The sequence below is a fragment of the Desmodus rotundus genome, chromosome 6 (assembly GCF_022682495.2).
Source record: "Desmodus rotundus isolate HL8 chromosome 6, HLdesRot8A.1, whole genome shotgun sequence".
Lineage (NCBI taxonomy): Eukaryota > Metazoa > Chordata > Mammalia > Chiroptera > Phyllostomidae > Desmodus > Desmodus rotundus.
The window spans coordinates 102,216,951-102,231,299 of NC_071392.1; the positions used below are offsets into that span (position 1 = coordinate 102,216,951).

General features: G+C 51.3%; 1 protein-coding gene across 1 annotated transcript in view; it reads left to right on the forward strand.

Moving 5' to 3' along the window:
• The window catches only part of PTGIS (prostaglandin I2 synthase), a 38,333-nt gene extending 28,438 nt beyond the window's left edge, over positions 1–9,895 (forward strand). Inside the window, exons 7-10 of the mRNA XM_053927055.2 lie at positions 1,396–1,564; positions 2,586–2,767; positions 4,170–4,321; positions 7,139–9,895. Of these exons, the coding sequence (XP_053783030.1) occupies positions 1,396–1,564; positions 2,586–2,767; positions 4,170–4,321; positions 7,139–7,283 (648 nt within the window). The 3' untranslated portion in view covers positions 7,284–9,895. The remainder of the gene's footprint in view (positions 1–1,395; positions 1,565–2,585; positions 2,768–4,169; positions 4,322–7,138) is intronic.
• Positions 9,896–14,349: the final 4,454 nt, after the last annotated feature.

Sequence of the window (14,349 nt, forward strand, 5' to 3'; positions counted from 1 at the left end):
TGTCCTCTTCAGACACCCCCACGGGGCTCACCGAGTGCCGCTCCACATCTCGCTGTTTGCATGCCTCGGTGCGCCTTGGCTCCTGTCCCGAATCAGTATCCACAGGGCGGCTTCTTTGCAACAACTTCTGTATCATCGTCAGGGCGGGTCACCATTTATCTCTTTGATAGACATTGAGGTTGCTTTCAATCTCGCCCGTTACCTCAGCACTGGTGGATACCCTCGTGCAAATAACCTTTTGTCCGTGAGCAATTATGTCTGACAGAACATCGTAAACATTACTGGGTAAACATGGTATTTAGTGGCTGCTTAGTATTCCATTGTTACGATTGGATGGGGTAGTCGTTTATAGTAGGACAAGAATCTTCCCCCCCAGGTGAGGTTAGTGGGTGTTCACCCATGCCTCATTTAAAGGGACCCCATACACATTTCAGCCACATGCTGGATACATGGATATTAAAATGTTCAGCCACGTCTAAAGTCTTTTCCTAGTTATTTAGCTAATGGGAAGTTTCAAATAACTTTTGCTCAAGACATTCATAGTTTCCATAGTCATCATTGATCATCGTTGCTTTGCTTTGTACATACACAATACTCACATATTTGAAAGCAAATATTTAGATGTTGTATCAATATGCTGTTGTTACGTAACAAACAACCACAAAAACGCAGTGGTATACACTGATGCGCCTTTATTTAACTCGCATCTCTCTGGGCCCCTGGGAGGCAGCTGGTCTAGACTGGGCTCAGCTGGACAGCTCAGCTCTGTTCTGCATGTCCGCCATCCTCCCCTTGGGACCAGTGGGCTAGGCAGGCAAGTGGAAACATACAAGGTCTCTTAAGGCCTAGACTTAGAACTGCTGTTCTGTCAATTCTGCCTCATTCTATTGGCCAGAGCAAGTCACATGACTGAGGCCAAATTCAAGGAGCTGGGAAATACACTCTGCCTCTTTAATGGGAGACAATGCCAAGTCAGTTAATGGTAAGGGGATGGATGCAGGGAGGGGTAGAGAATTGGGGCCGAGGATGCAATCATCCTCAGATGTTTAGTCATCCTAAATTGGCACACTTCATTGCTATCATTGACACTTTTTTGCTGGTTAGCTATGAAGATTACCTGCGTGACCTCATACCAGTGATTTTGTTCAGGGTCAGGGATGCCAGGAATGGCCTTGAGGTAGTAGCCATTGGACTGCCAAAACCACAGTGCAGTTCTTGGCCATCTTCTGAGGCTGAATACAGACATAGGCCATGCCTAGGTGTTTGGCAGGGGTGGGGACTCAGGCCTCCTGCCCGCTATGCCTCAGCCAGGGCTGCATCCGTGCCATGGACCAGGCAGCTCTCACCCAAGCATTGTCCTCATGATGGTGTATCAGGGGCTCTTTCTCATTGCAGGGGAACATGGGTCCGGCTGCCTTCTGGCTTCTGCTCTTCCTCCTCAAGAACCCCGAGGCCCTGGCTGCCGTCCGTGGAGAGCTCGAGCAAGTCCTCTGCCGAGCAGAGCAGCCTGTCTCGCAGATGGCCACCCTACCTCCAAAGGTTTTGGACAACATGCCTATACTCGGTGAGATGGTCAGACCCTTCAGACAGCCCCAAAGCCCAGGTCATCGTGGCCCCCTGAGCCCTCTACTACATGAGCTCCCATTGTCCAGGCTCCATCAGTGTCCTATGGTCTAAGGTCCCCCCGAGCCTCCTACTTTCTCCATGCCTCAGTCTCAGATGTTCATAGTCTCAGTAGGAGGTTTTTGGTTGCAAATGGCAAAAAACCTAACTTATGCTGGCTGAAGAAAAAAAAAAAAGACTTTATTTGGGGCAAGTAACTAGAAAGTCCAGAGGCACTAGCTTCAGGTACAGGTGGATCCAGGTGCTCTAACAATGCCATCAGAACTCAGTCTTTCTTCATCTCCCAGCCTCACTGTCTACTGGGTCTGCTCCAGTCTCAGGCTGGCAAGACAGCCACCAGAAGCTCCAAGTTCATGTGCTCTCAGCCTGTGAGGGTGTGCCTCTCTGCAGCATTCCTACCCCAAATCCCAGGAATGTGTCTCCTTGGCTCTCTTTGGGCCACATGCTCGTCTTGAACCGATCATGGGGTTCAGAGGGTTGGGATGCTCTGATTGGCCAACTATAACATGGCCCAATCCCAGGAGTCAAGAATAGAATCAACAGCCCAACCCCTGATTGTAGGAGAAGGGTGGTCCCTAGAGGAAAATCAAGAAACTGTTTCCAGAAGGGGAATGGATGCTGGGCAGGCAAAAACAACCAATATTAACAGCCCTGCTCTCTGCCTAGTCTCTGATAATCTCTGTCTCCCACCTTTCTGCATAGCTTCTCTCAGGATCAGACCCAAATCCTCCTGTCTAAGGTCTCTGAGGGACCATAGCAATAACCCTCCTGTCTTAGGTCTCTGAGGGTCCGCTGCAATCACACCTCATGAACGGGCCTTCTTGGCCTCCCTGTGGAATGGTGGGCAAGTCATGCTCCCTTTCTGAGCCTCCTCGTCTTCCTCTGTAAAACAAGAGGTTGGGGTGGCATTTGAGTAGCTAAGAGGACAGCTGCTGACCCTTCCTTGTCCCTGCCCGGTGCAGACAGCGTGCTGAGTGAGAGCCTCAGGCTCACAGCTGCGCCCTTCATCACCCGAGAGGTCATGGTGGACCTGGCCCTTCCCATGGCGGACGGGCGGGAATTCGCCCTGCGACGCGGTGACCGCCTCCTCCTCTTTCCATTCCTGAGTCCCCAGAAGGACCCAGAAGTCTACACAGACCCAGAGGTAAGTGGCATCGCAGGGACTGTGGAGAGAAAGTGGTGGCTTCCAGATCAGCCAGGTCTGAGTGGCTCCCTCGCTCTGCTTTTTGCTGGGTGACCTTGTCCAGGTGACTTCACCTTTCTGTGTCTCTGTTCCCTCACCTGTGAAATAAGCCTCATAATAGCACCTGCCTCATAGGGTTGTCAGGCAGATTAAATGAGGTCGTGCACGGAAGGCCTTCATCGTTCCTGGCACGTGGTGGATGCTTTTTAAATGATAGTTGAGTGGTTTTCCTTCTTTCAGAATGTTAAAATGCCAGCTTCTCAACCCTCTTCCCTCTTCCTGGACTTTAGGATGGGGAAACTTGCACAATTTCTAATAGATTTGGGTGCTTACTGTGTGCCAGGTACTGTTCTGAATGCCCATCCACCCATCCATCAATTTATCCACCTGTCTATTCATTGATATACACATACATACATCTGTCTGCCCATCCACCCATCCGTCTGCCCATCCACCCATCCACCCACCCATCCACCCACCCATCCACCCACCCATCCATCCACCCACCCATCCACCCACCCACCCATCCACCCACCCACCCATCCACCCACCCACCCACCCATCCACCCACCCACCCACCCACCCATCCACCCACCCACCCATCCACCCATCCACCCACCCATCCACCCACCCACCCACCCACCCATCCACCCACCCACCCATCCACCCACCCACCCATCCACCCACCCATCCACCCACCCACCCATCCATCCATCCACCCACCCATCCACCTCCCACACACAACCCTTTCATTCATCAGTCTATCCACTGGTCCATTCACCCATCTTTCATTCAGCACCTACTCTGTGCCCAGCCCTGTTCTCAGATACGGTTCTCGCCTTACCACTGTACAACGCAACCAAATTGTCATTCTCTTTTTTAAAATAATTCTTTAAATTACAAAAGTAACATATACTTATAAAATAGAAATATGTAGACATATATTTAAAGGTAAAATTTTTTCTTCATTCCCTTCCTCTCCAGTTCTACAGAGTTCCCTAACAGTGGTTGGGAGTGTGTCCTTTAAACTAGTCGGATGCCTTTAGAGACATACACACGCCCACACACATGTGAATAGATAGGTGTGTGAATAGGGCCCTACAAAGCATGCTATGCTGAAACTTGCTTTTTTCACTAACAACCAGTCTTAAAAATTCTTTCCTTATCAGCCCACACAGACCAAGCCCTGCCTTCTAAATGGCTGCCACACCTAATTTTTTAACCAATCCCCTCTTAATTGCCCTTTATATAGTTTCCCGTTTTTTTCCTTATAAACAAGACTGTAGTGAGCATCCTCACAGCTGCTCTCCGTGCATGCGTGTCGTGGGTTCGGAGTCAGACGTGGACCTTCTTCCTCTCCCAGGCATTCAGATACAACCGGTTCGTGAACGCTGACGGGTCGGAGAAGAAAGACTTCTACAAGGACGGGAGGCGACTGAAGAACTGCAGCCTGCCCTGGGGGGCCGGGCACAACCAGTGCCTGGGCAGGAGCTATGCCACCAGCAGCATCAAACAGTGAGTGTGGGGGCTGGCGGAGGGGGGGCTCCTGCTCTGTCCGGTGGGCCCGCGCCCTTCTCTCCTGAGACTGTGAGGCGAACCAGGGGAAGGGTTAGGGCAGGCAGAGGCTTCGAACAGGCAGCCCCTGAGCCATGTCTTGCCCACAAATCTACTTATTTGTGTTTTTAAAAACATGTACTAACTCGTAAGAATCAGAAGAGCTCACGTAAAAAGCCAGCTTTCTGATTTCTTTTGAGATAATCAGATCTGGCAATAGGTTCTTCCTGCAAGCCTAGTGTCCAAGGGCCAAACTCCCAGAATACCAAGCATGGCGTTTGTGCAGCCGACCGTGGCTGCTGTGTGGCTGCTGTGCGGCTCATGACCTCTTTCTTGGCAGGAACTAGCCGAGTGTCCTCCTGCCCTTTGGTTCTTCTGGTGCCTCCTTTATTCTCTTCCTTCTACCCCAAGAGCCTTGGCCCCCAGATCGCAAACCACTGGGACCCAGGGTTAGGACATCTGCCTTGTCCCTCTGTCCAGCCCCTTGCCATCATAAGTTGGGTGACCTTCTGTGCCCCTGTTTCCTCAACTGTAAAATGGGGTACTGGTCATACTACATCCCAGGGACGTCAGGACAAAGGAAAGGGATCTTTCTAAACTTAACCCACTGCCTGGCACGTTGTCGGCACGCAATGCATGTGAGTTATTATTGTAATTACTAGTATCACTACTGTTAACGTGCAGGCAGTGTGCTAAGTGAACGGGCACGTGGCATGAACCTCTTGGCCTGTTTTTCTTCAGCAGTAAAATGGAGATCATCAGACAGCTGGTTCTGCTCTAACGCTTCACAAGCGTTCCAAACAATCACTGGGCCGTGGGAAATCAGGCATGAAACACCACGGGGATGGTGGGAACAGTGGGGCCAGGGCCCAGCAGTCAAAAAGCACACCAGTGACACGTGAAGAAAGAGATAAGAACCTAGGGGAAAAATGGTGGTACAGGTTTACACGCGTTACATTGTTAAGAAATATCCAAGCGCTACAGTAAATATGGTACTTTATCCTTAAAATGACCTGACGTTCGCAGTGGAAGTGGACAGTGGACTGCGGCTGTGAGTTACTGTGAAGCGTGGGAGGAGGGTGATCTGAAATTGGGTGCTGAGGTGAATGGCGTGGCGTGTAACCCCCCCACACACATGCACGCACGCACGCCCACACCGTGGACTGAGGTCGTTGCTGGATAGAGTTTAGGTGTGTGTGCGTTTTGTGAATTCCTGCTCAGCTCAGCTCTGCTCGGCTGGGGGCAGGCTTTTGCGTTCTCCTTGTGTTTCTCACTGACCACATTGTCCATAAGCTGACGTGAAGTTTGCATTAACTTCCCTCGTTCCCTAACATATCAGCCACCTTGGAACAAACTCAGGGGTTCAAAACAAGTGTCTCAGCAGAGCCGACTGTAGCTCCTAGTTCCTAAAGCTTCCGGACGGGTGAGAGAGGTAATGGACACTAAATATTTAGCACAGTGTCTAGCACGTAGTGTGTCCGTAAGTTAGCTAATTCGTTATTTTTATCTCACTTAATTGTCATGACAACACCCCTAAGTAGGTGTCAGTCTAACATTGAGGTCAAACCATTCACCAGGTCACCTGGTGAGTGGGGAGGTACGTGGATCCAAATCCAGGTGTGGGTGCAGGGCCCCCACGCTACATAAACTCACCCTCTAGCATCCTACAGCTTCAGAGCTGGAAGGCATACATCCTACCTTTTTGAGCTTCTTTGACCAGATGGAGAAACTGAAGCCTAGAGTGGGAAAGAAACTCGATGAGGGTCACACGTCCTTAAGAGGCAGAGCCCAGCTGTCCGTCCAGAGCATGGACTTCGCTCTGTCCTCCTCTTCCCTCTTCTTCATTCATTCAGTAAGACTCACGAATCCTTGCCGTGCGCTCTGCCCCACACTGGGCACCTGGCCCTCAGTGGGGGGATGGTGGGGGGACAGAGTAGGTGAAGATCCCGTGCTGACCCTTCCTGACACAGGTGGTGCTAAGTGAGACAGGCAGGTGGGCCGGAAGCAATGGCCATCAGGCAGGGCAGCCACCACCTTTACGGACGCACTGATTACATCATATATGCGGCGTTTTTACTTATAGCGACGCATTTCCAGGAGATGGCAGCCAAGAATGCTCCTTCTTGCAAACTTGGTCCATTCTGACAGTTTTCCCACAGACCCAGTCAAGTGTCTCCAGGGAGGGCTGCCTATTTCTAATCTCACAAAGGCAGTCTGTGGTTTCTCAGCAGCCCTGACCAGGGCAGGCACTAGGGGCTCCCGGGGTTTGGGCGCGGGAGGATGAGTATGGTTGGGTAGGGAGGGGAGTCAGGAAGACTCATTGTTCATACCAATTGGGAAGCTAGGCTATGCCGCGCCAAACAACCCCCGGTCTCTGGCTTGTGACAGCAAAGGCTTCGTTCCCACTCACACATTGGCTGTGGGTTTGGGGGTTGCCTCCCCTCTGTGCAGAGACTCAGCCTCTTTCTGTCTCAACGCCAGGCCCACAGGGCTGCCAGGAGGAAGGGAGAGCTGGGAGTCCAGCCCCTGCTCCAAAATGCTTTGGTGTGAAATTGACAGACGTCCCTTCTGCTCACAGCCGCCAGCCAGCCAGAACCGGCCCACGTGTGGCAGCTCCTGGGCCTCTTGTGCTCTGCTCTTTCGCTCTCCTCCCCGCCCTTTTCCCCAAGTGAGAGTTGGGGTCAGACTCCAGAGGAAGCCATTGCTGTCCTGCCTTATTCCAAACATGCCCCTCATGCCTCCACTCCTTCACGTCCTCAACGCAGTGTCTCTTTGTAGATTCGTGCTCCTCGTGCTGGTGCACTTTGACCTGGAGCTGGTCAACCCAGATGTGGAGATCCCGGAGTTTGACCTCAGCAGGTATGGCTTCGGGCTGATGCAGCCAGAACACGACGTGCCCATCCGTTACCGCATCCGGCCATGAGCTCCAGGAGCAGACGGGGCTCCACACGCTCGCCCCCACCCAGCCGGCGCCTGACTGATTGCCCAACTTTCTGTGTCCACATCTGGCCTGGGTGCAGAGCTTTGAATACCCGACGGCTCCAGCTTTAGCACTTTCCTGCTTTTTTTCCTGGAAGGCTGGTCCAGGGGAGGGGAAAAAAGGAAGCTGAGAGAAGGTTTAATGAGGTTCTTTCTGCTTCCAGCTCACCTTCATCCTCTCACCTTATGACACCCACAAAGCTAGGGCAGAGAGGACAAACAGGAGCCCTGATTGCCATTCCCCGACTCCCAGAGGGGCCACCATACTAGTCCTTGACAATGGTGTGGTTGGGACCTTAACCACTCAAAGCAGCTGCTGGCTGTGAAAAGGCCAGCCAGCACCTAGCGGTGCATCCCATGCAATAAACTCATCCCCAACTTATTAAACTAGCTGCAGCCAAAGGAGTCCTCAGCAGACCCATTCCCAGTCCCCTCATCTCTCCATTCACACTGAGTCTTGAGGAAATGCAGAAGGGTTTTCCCGAAGCTGGTGCAGCCAAGATTCAGGGTGTGAGCATCCTCAAGACACTGGGCTTTGAGCGGTGCAACTTGCTGTTCTGGGGTTGTGGGCTCCCGGGGGTGGGGGGGCAGGCTTTGCCAATGCTGAGACTCAAGTTGGGAATGAGAAAGACACAGGCCCCATGGGCTAGTGCGGATGGAAGGAAGCAACCAGGCTCGTTAGACTGGGCAAGCCAAACAAAGAGGAGGCTTTGGTTTTCTCCATTCTAGCTCCGAAGCTCCAGCTGTGAGCACCATCCAGTCTGCAGGCCTGTTTTGTGTGGCCTATACTTAGAAAATATTGTCCATCGGTTGTTTTCCTACCATGTTTGGGAGAGTTGATTCAAAGTGTCCAGCTTCTCTTGAAAACATGGACGATCTGGGCACCCTGGGCCCGTATTCCCAAAGGCACCCATTGGCCGCCTCCCTGATCTGAGACTTGTGTGCCCTGGCTCACCGGGGTTTCTACTTGGTGGAATTTTTTCTTTCTGCTTCTCCCTCCATTCACTGTACCTCCTGGCCCGTGAACACATTCGAGTTTGAGAACCATGTTCTAACTCTTACAGGTGACCTTTTAGGAGATGGTGGGAACCTTCTAGCTGGTCCTCAGTCCACTGGTCGAACCTCCTGCATGCACCACCCTTCGAACAAGCAGATCAATGATGAAAACTTGCCTTTGTTTCTATTTAGGGGGAAGAAAGAGTTCAAAGAGGAAAGTTGCCTAGAGATCTTTATGCTGATAGTGTTGTTAACATTAGGCTCTGTTTATTGAGGACACTCCAGATGTCTGTGGTAGCAGGCACAGTGGACATAGCGTTTCTACTTCTCATATCATCTCTGCAAAGAGGGGGTGGTTGTGCCCTTTTTATCGACGAGGAAACAGGCTGAGAGAGGCGCGGTGGCTGCCAGGTCACGTAGCTCATCAGCTGGTGGAACTCAGCGGACTTATTGTCCCACTAGCAAATGCATCCCCAGGCTCAAGGGGGCGGGTGGTGGAGGGACAGTTCTGTTTGGCATCAGAGCCAGAGACACCCGTGAGTGGATGCATCTGGTGAGGTGCAGACACATATACGTGCATACAGCTAGGTCCCTTTCGCTTTAGCTGAAAGGGAAGAGAGGGCCAGAGATCTCTGAATGTCTCAGGCATTAGTCTCCTCCTGCAGCAGCACGGGGCCTTGGGGGCTTCCCTAACTCTCAGCTTCCAGGCGCCCCCAGGATTCCCAGACAGATACTGTGATTGGCAGGAGGCAGGATATCCCCAGGGAAACCCATCTTCACGCCTGGGTGACCCCTGCTGCTGCCTGCTTCTTAACTCCGCAGGAAATCAGGGCTGGCGGCTTCCAGTGGGAGGATGGAGCCGGTTTCCATGGCAACCCTCAGCTGCCTCATCCTGGCTGGGAAGCGAAGGAAGAAGGCCGGCCAGCAGAAATAGCAGCAGGAAGGTTTCTGTGCGAGGCTGCTACCCTAGGGTGGCAGAGGGGTAGGGGGGAAGCCCTTATGATTCTCCTCTTCCAAATCAGGGACGCTTTGTCACTGAGACTAGATTCTCACCTGTGTTCACAAAAGGGCCAATTTCCCGTAAAGGTGGCGCACCTCCTCGAAGCCACAATCGTTGTTAGGAAGAGACAATTCTCCCACCAGGCAGTTCCGGCTGGTGCCCGAGATCTTGAAGTGCAGTTTAGGAGGCAGTGATTTAAGCCTTCCTTTGTTTTAATCTTTCTTTTTCTTTTCTTTCTTCTCTTTTTAAAAATATAAAGAAGAGGGAGAGCTGAGTGGGTTTGCTCCTTCCTACAGGTTGGTTAGGAAGGTACCTGGACGCCATTGTATTTCTCCACACTTTGCTTTAGAATCCCCCAACTGCAGGACCTGTGTTAGAGACACTCTTAGGTTGACCCAATGAAGTGTTTCCTTAACACCGTCATTCATTTTATTTTTGCTACGTTTTATGTTGTTTGCCAGATATTTTCCTTTAAACAGACTTGTTTTTTGTTTTAAACTTATAGTTGTTTGAAAAGGGAACTTTTATTTTGATCACTACCATTAATGGACCGCATGGACCGCTCATGGTCAAAAACACACAGTGACTGTGAAAACTGAAATGGCCAGGAGGGGGTCTCCATGCCGGTGTCACCAAGGCTCAGAGCCTGAGATCCGTCACTTCTCTGTCACAAAATGAGACAAGCAAGTATGTGAGTGTGGCGTTCAAGCCAGGCCAGCACCACCCTGAGACTTTCTCCTTGACAATCGCGGGTGAAAAGGACTGAGCTGCTCACCACGTGGGTCACCTGTGCATTGTTACACCTGCTCTGGGTGCCACCCAGGGTCTTCGACCACCAGTGGGCCCCGAGCGCGCTGAGCTGGTGACACCCCACCTGCCCATTCTCCAGGTGAGAGTTGAAGTGTCTTGCCAGAAGTCATTGATTTTATGTCTTTTTTTAAATAAAGAGTGTTTTGTGAGTAGCAGTGACTGTTATGTCTGGCTGTTTGAATGAGTTCTACTTTCCTATAACATTGTGGAGCAGAAACTTGCTGAAATACATGGAATCACCCTTGTTTGTGAAACTGCCTCCGTGCGTGATTCAGATCGAGAGAGCGAGCTGAGTCGGGAATGGCAGAGTTAGCTGCTGGGACGGGGACACGCAGTGCCTGCTCTGTGCCCAGCTGTGGGACAGGGCTCCTAGAACCAGGCCGTACCTCCCAGGCATGCATCGTTGTCTCCACTCGCACGGGGGCGGGGAAGGAGCTGAGGGGCAGAGAGGAGAAGCCCCTTGCCCGAGACCACGTGGCTAGGAAGTAGTAGATACAGGATTCAAGTGCAGGCCCCTTTGCCCCCTGAGACTGTGTTCCCATCACTGGTCCTCCTGGTGACAGAGAGGGACAGGGTACCCATAAGGGGACTTTGGGGTGGAGGCTCACAACCCCAAAGCAAAAAAGTTCTCTTAAAAATTCAGTGCGTGTTCTCTGTCCTTCACCACATGTAGGAATTTGTTTAAATTTTAAAAAGGCAAGGGGGATGAGTTACATTTGGGAAAAATAAAACAGAGAGAAAATTGGGTTTTTTTTCCTCCCAAATATCTGAGTAAGAAATAATGTGCGGAGGCCAATGTCCCCCACATCAGTTTTCTGGTCTGTGAGGGGCCAGGCAGGCACATCCTTTGGGATTGGATTTGGCCGTGAGTGACAGGCACGTTGAGTAACACAGCCACATTCTCACATTAAAACACTCCATTCCACACAGCAGACGCTTCTTTGCCAGGCAGATGCAGGAGACCAGAGGTGGTGTGGCCTCTGCACACTCACCAGGCCCCTTCCTTCTGGTGCCTCCGGCAGCTGCTAATCTATGGTTTCCACCTCGGCCTCCACTGTTACCGCTTGAGCTCCAGCCATTCCGCTCACATTCCAGACAGCAAGAAGAGGCTAAGAGCAAAGATGAGAAAATCTGCTTCTCTCCCATTGGTCAGAACTTAGTCACATGACACCCCTTCTAAGCAGGAGGCTAGGAAATCCTAGTCTTTCTCTCCAGAGGAGCACTGTTCCCGGCCCTGGGGGATGGGGAGAGATAGGGAGTGAGTACTAGTGGGGAGGGGGTTTCTTTTGGGGGTGATGAAATGCTAAGATTGAGTGTGGTGGTGTTTGGACAATTCTGTGAATTTATGAAAAACCATTGAGTGACACCTTTTACACTTTGGGTGAATTTTATGGTAAGTTCACTATATCACAATACATGGATGCATATATTTTTAAATATTTGAGTACCTCACATTGCTAGGAACTGTTCTAGGCAATGGGGACCCAGCAGTGAGTAAAACAGACCCCCCCGAAATTCATCCTCGTGGGCTAGGTGAATAGAATAAGTGAAGTATAAAGTGTGTCATGACGGTGAGTCCCGTAGAGAAGAATAAAGGCGGGAAGGGATGGGGATTGCAATTCTAAGTAGGGTGGGCAGGGGAGGCCTCTCTAAGGAGCAAGCCATGTGGGCATCTGAGGCAAGAATGTTCCAGAAAGATGGAATAATAGATGCAAAGGCCCTGTGTTAGGAAGCTCTCAGGCGTTTTCCAGGAACAGGAAGGAAGCCAGTGTGGCTGGGAGCTATGGAGGGTTCTGGGTAGAGGAGGGACATGATCTGACTTGAATTTGAGCAGGATCCCTCTGTGTGTGTGTGTGTGTGTGTGTGTGTGTGTGTGTGAGAGAGAGAGAGAGAGAGAGTGAGAAGCATGGGCTATGGAGGGGCGGGCAAGAAGGAGGGAGACAGGCAAGGAGGAGACTGCGACAGTCCAGGGAGGTCTCTGCACTCACAGATTTTACTTGCAGGCAGAACAGACAATGCAACAAAGAAGCAAGTCAATGTCAGGTACTGAGAGGACCCTGAAGACAAGCAAACAGCACAGTGGGATGTGGCGGAGACATGGAGGTGGGGGTGGCCATGGCCTTGGAGATGATCAGGGAGGATCTCTCTCCTAGGAGATGGCAGATGAGCTGAGACTTGAATGAAAAGTAGCCAGCCTTGGGAGGAACCAGGTCAAGAACGTTCCAGGGAAAAGAAACAGCAATTGCAGAGGCCCTAAGGAGGCACAGGGCTTGGCGAGTTTGAGAAACAGGCTAGGAGGCCGGGGCCAGCAAGGGGTGGCGAGAGATGTGTGTGGAGCACACCTCGGCAGCCAGGGTGAGCAGCCTGCTCTTTACTAAGTGCTCCTGGAAGCCACTAGAGGGTTTAAGTAGGAAAGTCAACAACAGCTTTCCTTTCGATGGAATCAATTTAGCTTTATAAGAATCTCATCCCATCATCCCTATTTTTCTCATTCCATGGTGGACCGATGAACATTCTAACACTTTTAATGCTCTGGTGTTTGGAAATCAAGGCCATTTGATATGTGATCCAGAGGGGTGTGTCTGCAGGGAAGGAGGGCGATGAATGGGGAGAGTGGGCAGGGTGCTATCCTCTCACCCTGGGAACCGCCCCTGGCCTGGGAGGGACAAGGCTGCTGTACCCACTTCACAAACCTGGGACAATGGACCCTTGCAATGGTCAGGATCTCCACATGCCTTTATTTCAGGTGTTCTGAGGGCTGCCCGCTGTGGGGAAAAATGTGCATCTCCCGGCCAAGAGCCAAACCCCCAACCTCCTTGCTAAAATAACCCTTCTGATATAGGCAGCCCTGTGCTCAGCCAAAATAGGCCCAACCTCCCAATAGATCCAGTGATATGTCTCAAGCACCTCTTGCCAGTGATTGGGATAGTGGCGGTCATGTGACCCAGTACAGGCCAATGAAGTGGTTGGGGAAGCCTGTGGGGAGCTTCAAAAATGTGAGAGAAGCTCCTTCTTCCTCCCCATCTTGGACTTACCATGTGAGAAGGAGGCCATGGCAGTCGTCTTGCGGTCACAAGGGTAAGAAAATCTCAGGGAAATAACCAAGAATCCCGAGGCCTCTGAGCTGCTGCTGTGACAGACCTGGAATCATGTGTGTGGATTTGTGTTAAATGGGATGGTAGGAATAATAACTATCGTTACTGTTTAGACTCTAATTGAGGCTCTAATTGAGGCTCTACTGTGGAGGTTCAGAGCTCAGGCTCTGCCTGGGTTTGAATGTCTGCTGAGCCACAAATACCAGGGTAATTTGGGGCATCTCTCTGGGCCCAGCCTCTGCACCTATAAAATAGGGATAATGGGTAACAATAACATCTCCCTCATAAGCTTTTTGTGAGCTTTAAGTGCATTAATACTGTCATTCACAGCCAATAGAGGAGATGGGAAAATGAGTATCCTAAGTTAGCCTCATAATACAGTTTCCCTGAGGAAGTAGTATCTGACCCAGACCATGAAGAGGCAGGAAAAGTGACACTGGCTCTGGGTTTTGAAAGGTGAGTAGGAACCCTGGCTGGTGTGGCTCAGTGGATTGAGTACTACTGGCCTGTGAACCAAAGGGTTGCCAGTTCGATTCCCACTCAGGGCACGTACCTGGGTTGCAGGCCAGGTCCCCGGTTGGGGTTGTGCACGAGGCATCCAACTGATGGTTCTTCCCCTCTCTTTCTCCCTCCCTTCTTCTCTCTCTTAAAAAAAAAAACACACAACACACACACACACACACAAACCTTAAAGGGTGAATAGGAGTTCCCTGTGTGGGAAAAAGGATGGTTGGGGTCAGGGAAGCATTCTAAGCAGTGGAAACAGCCTGAGCAAAGACTCTGTATCAGTTATCCGTAGCTGTGTAACAAACACCCCCCCATGACATTATTTTAATAATTTCTCATCATTTTGTGGGTTCACAGGGACTTCGCTGGGTGGTTCTTCTGCTGGTCTCACCTGGGTTAGCTCTCAGGTAGCTGCAGTCAGATGTCGGGGTAGGGGGGAACCTGCAACATCAAAGACCGTGTCTTGCCAGGGCTGACTAACAGGCTTGCTCAGCTGGGACGCTGGGGTGGCTGAGTCGCTCTGTCTTTCTGTGTAATTTCAGGGCTTCTCACTCTCCAAGTGGCCTCCCCACGTGGTCTCTCCAGCTGGGGAACGTAGTGGG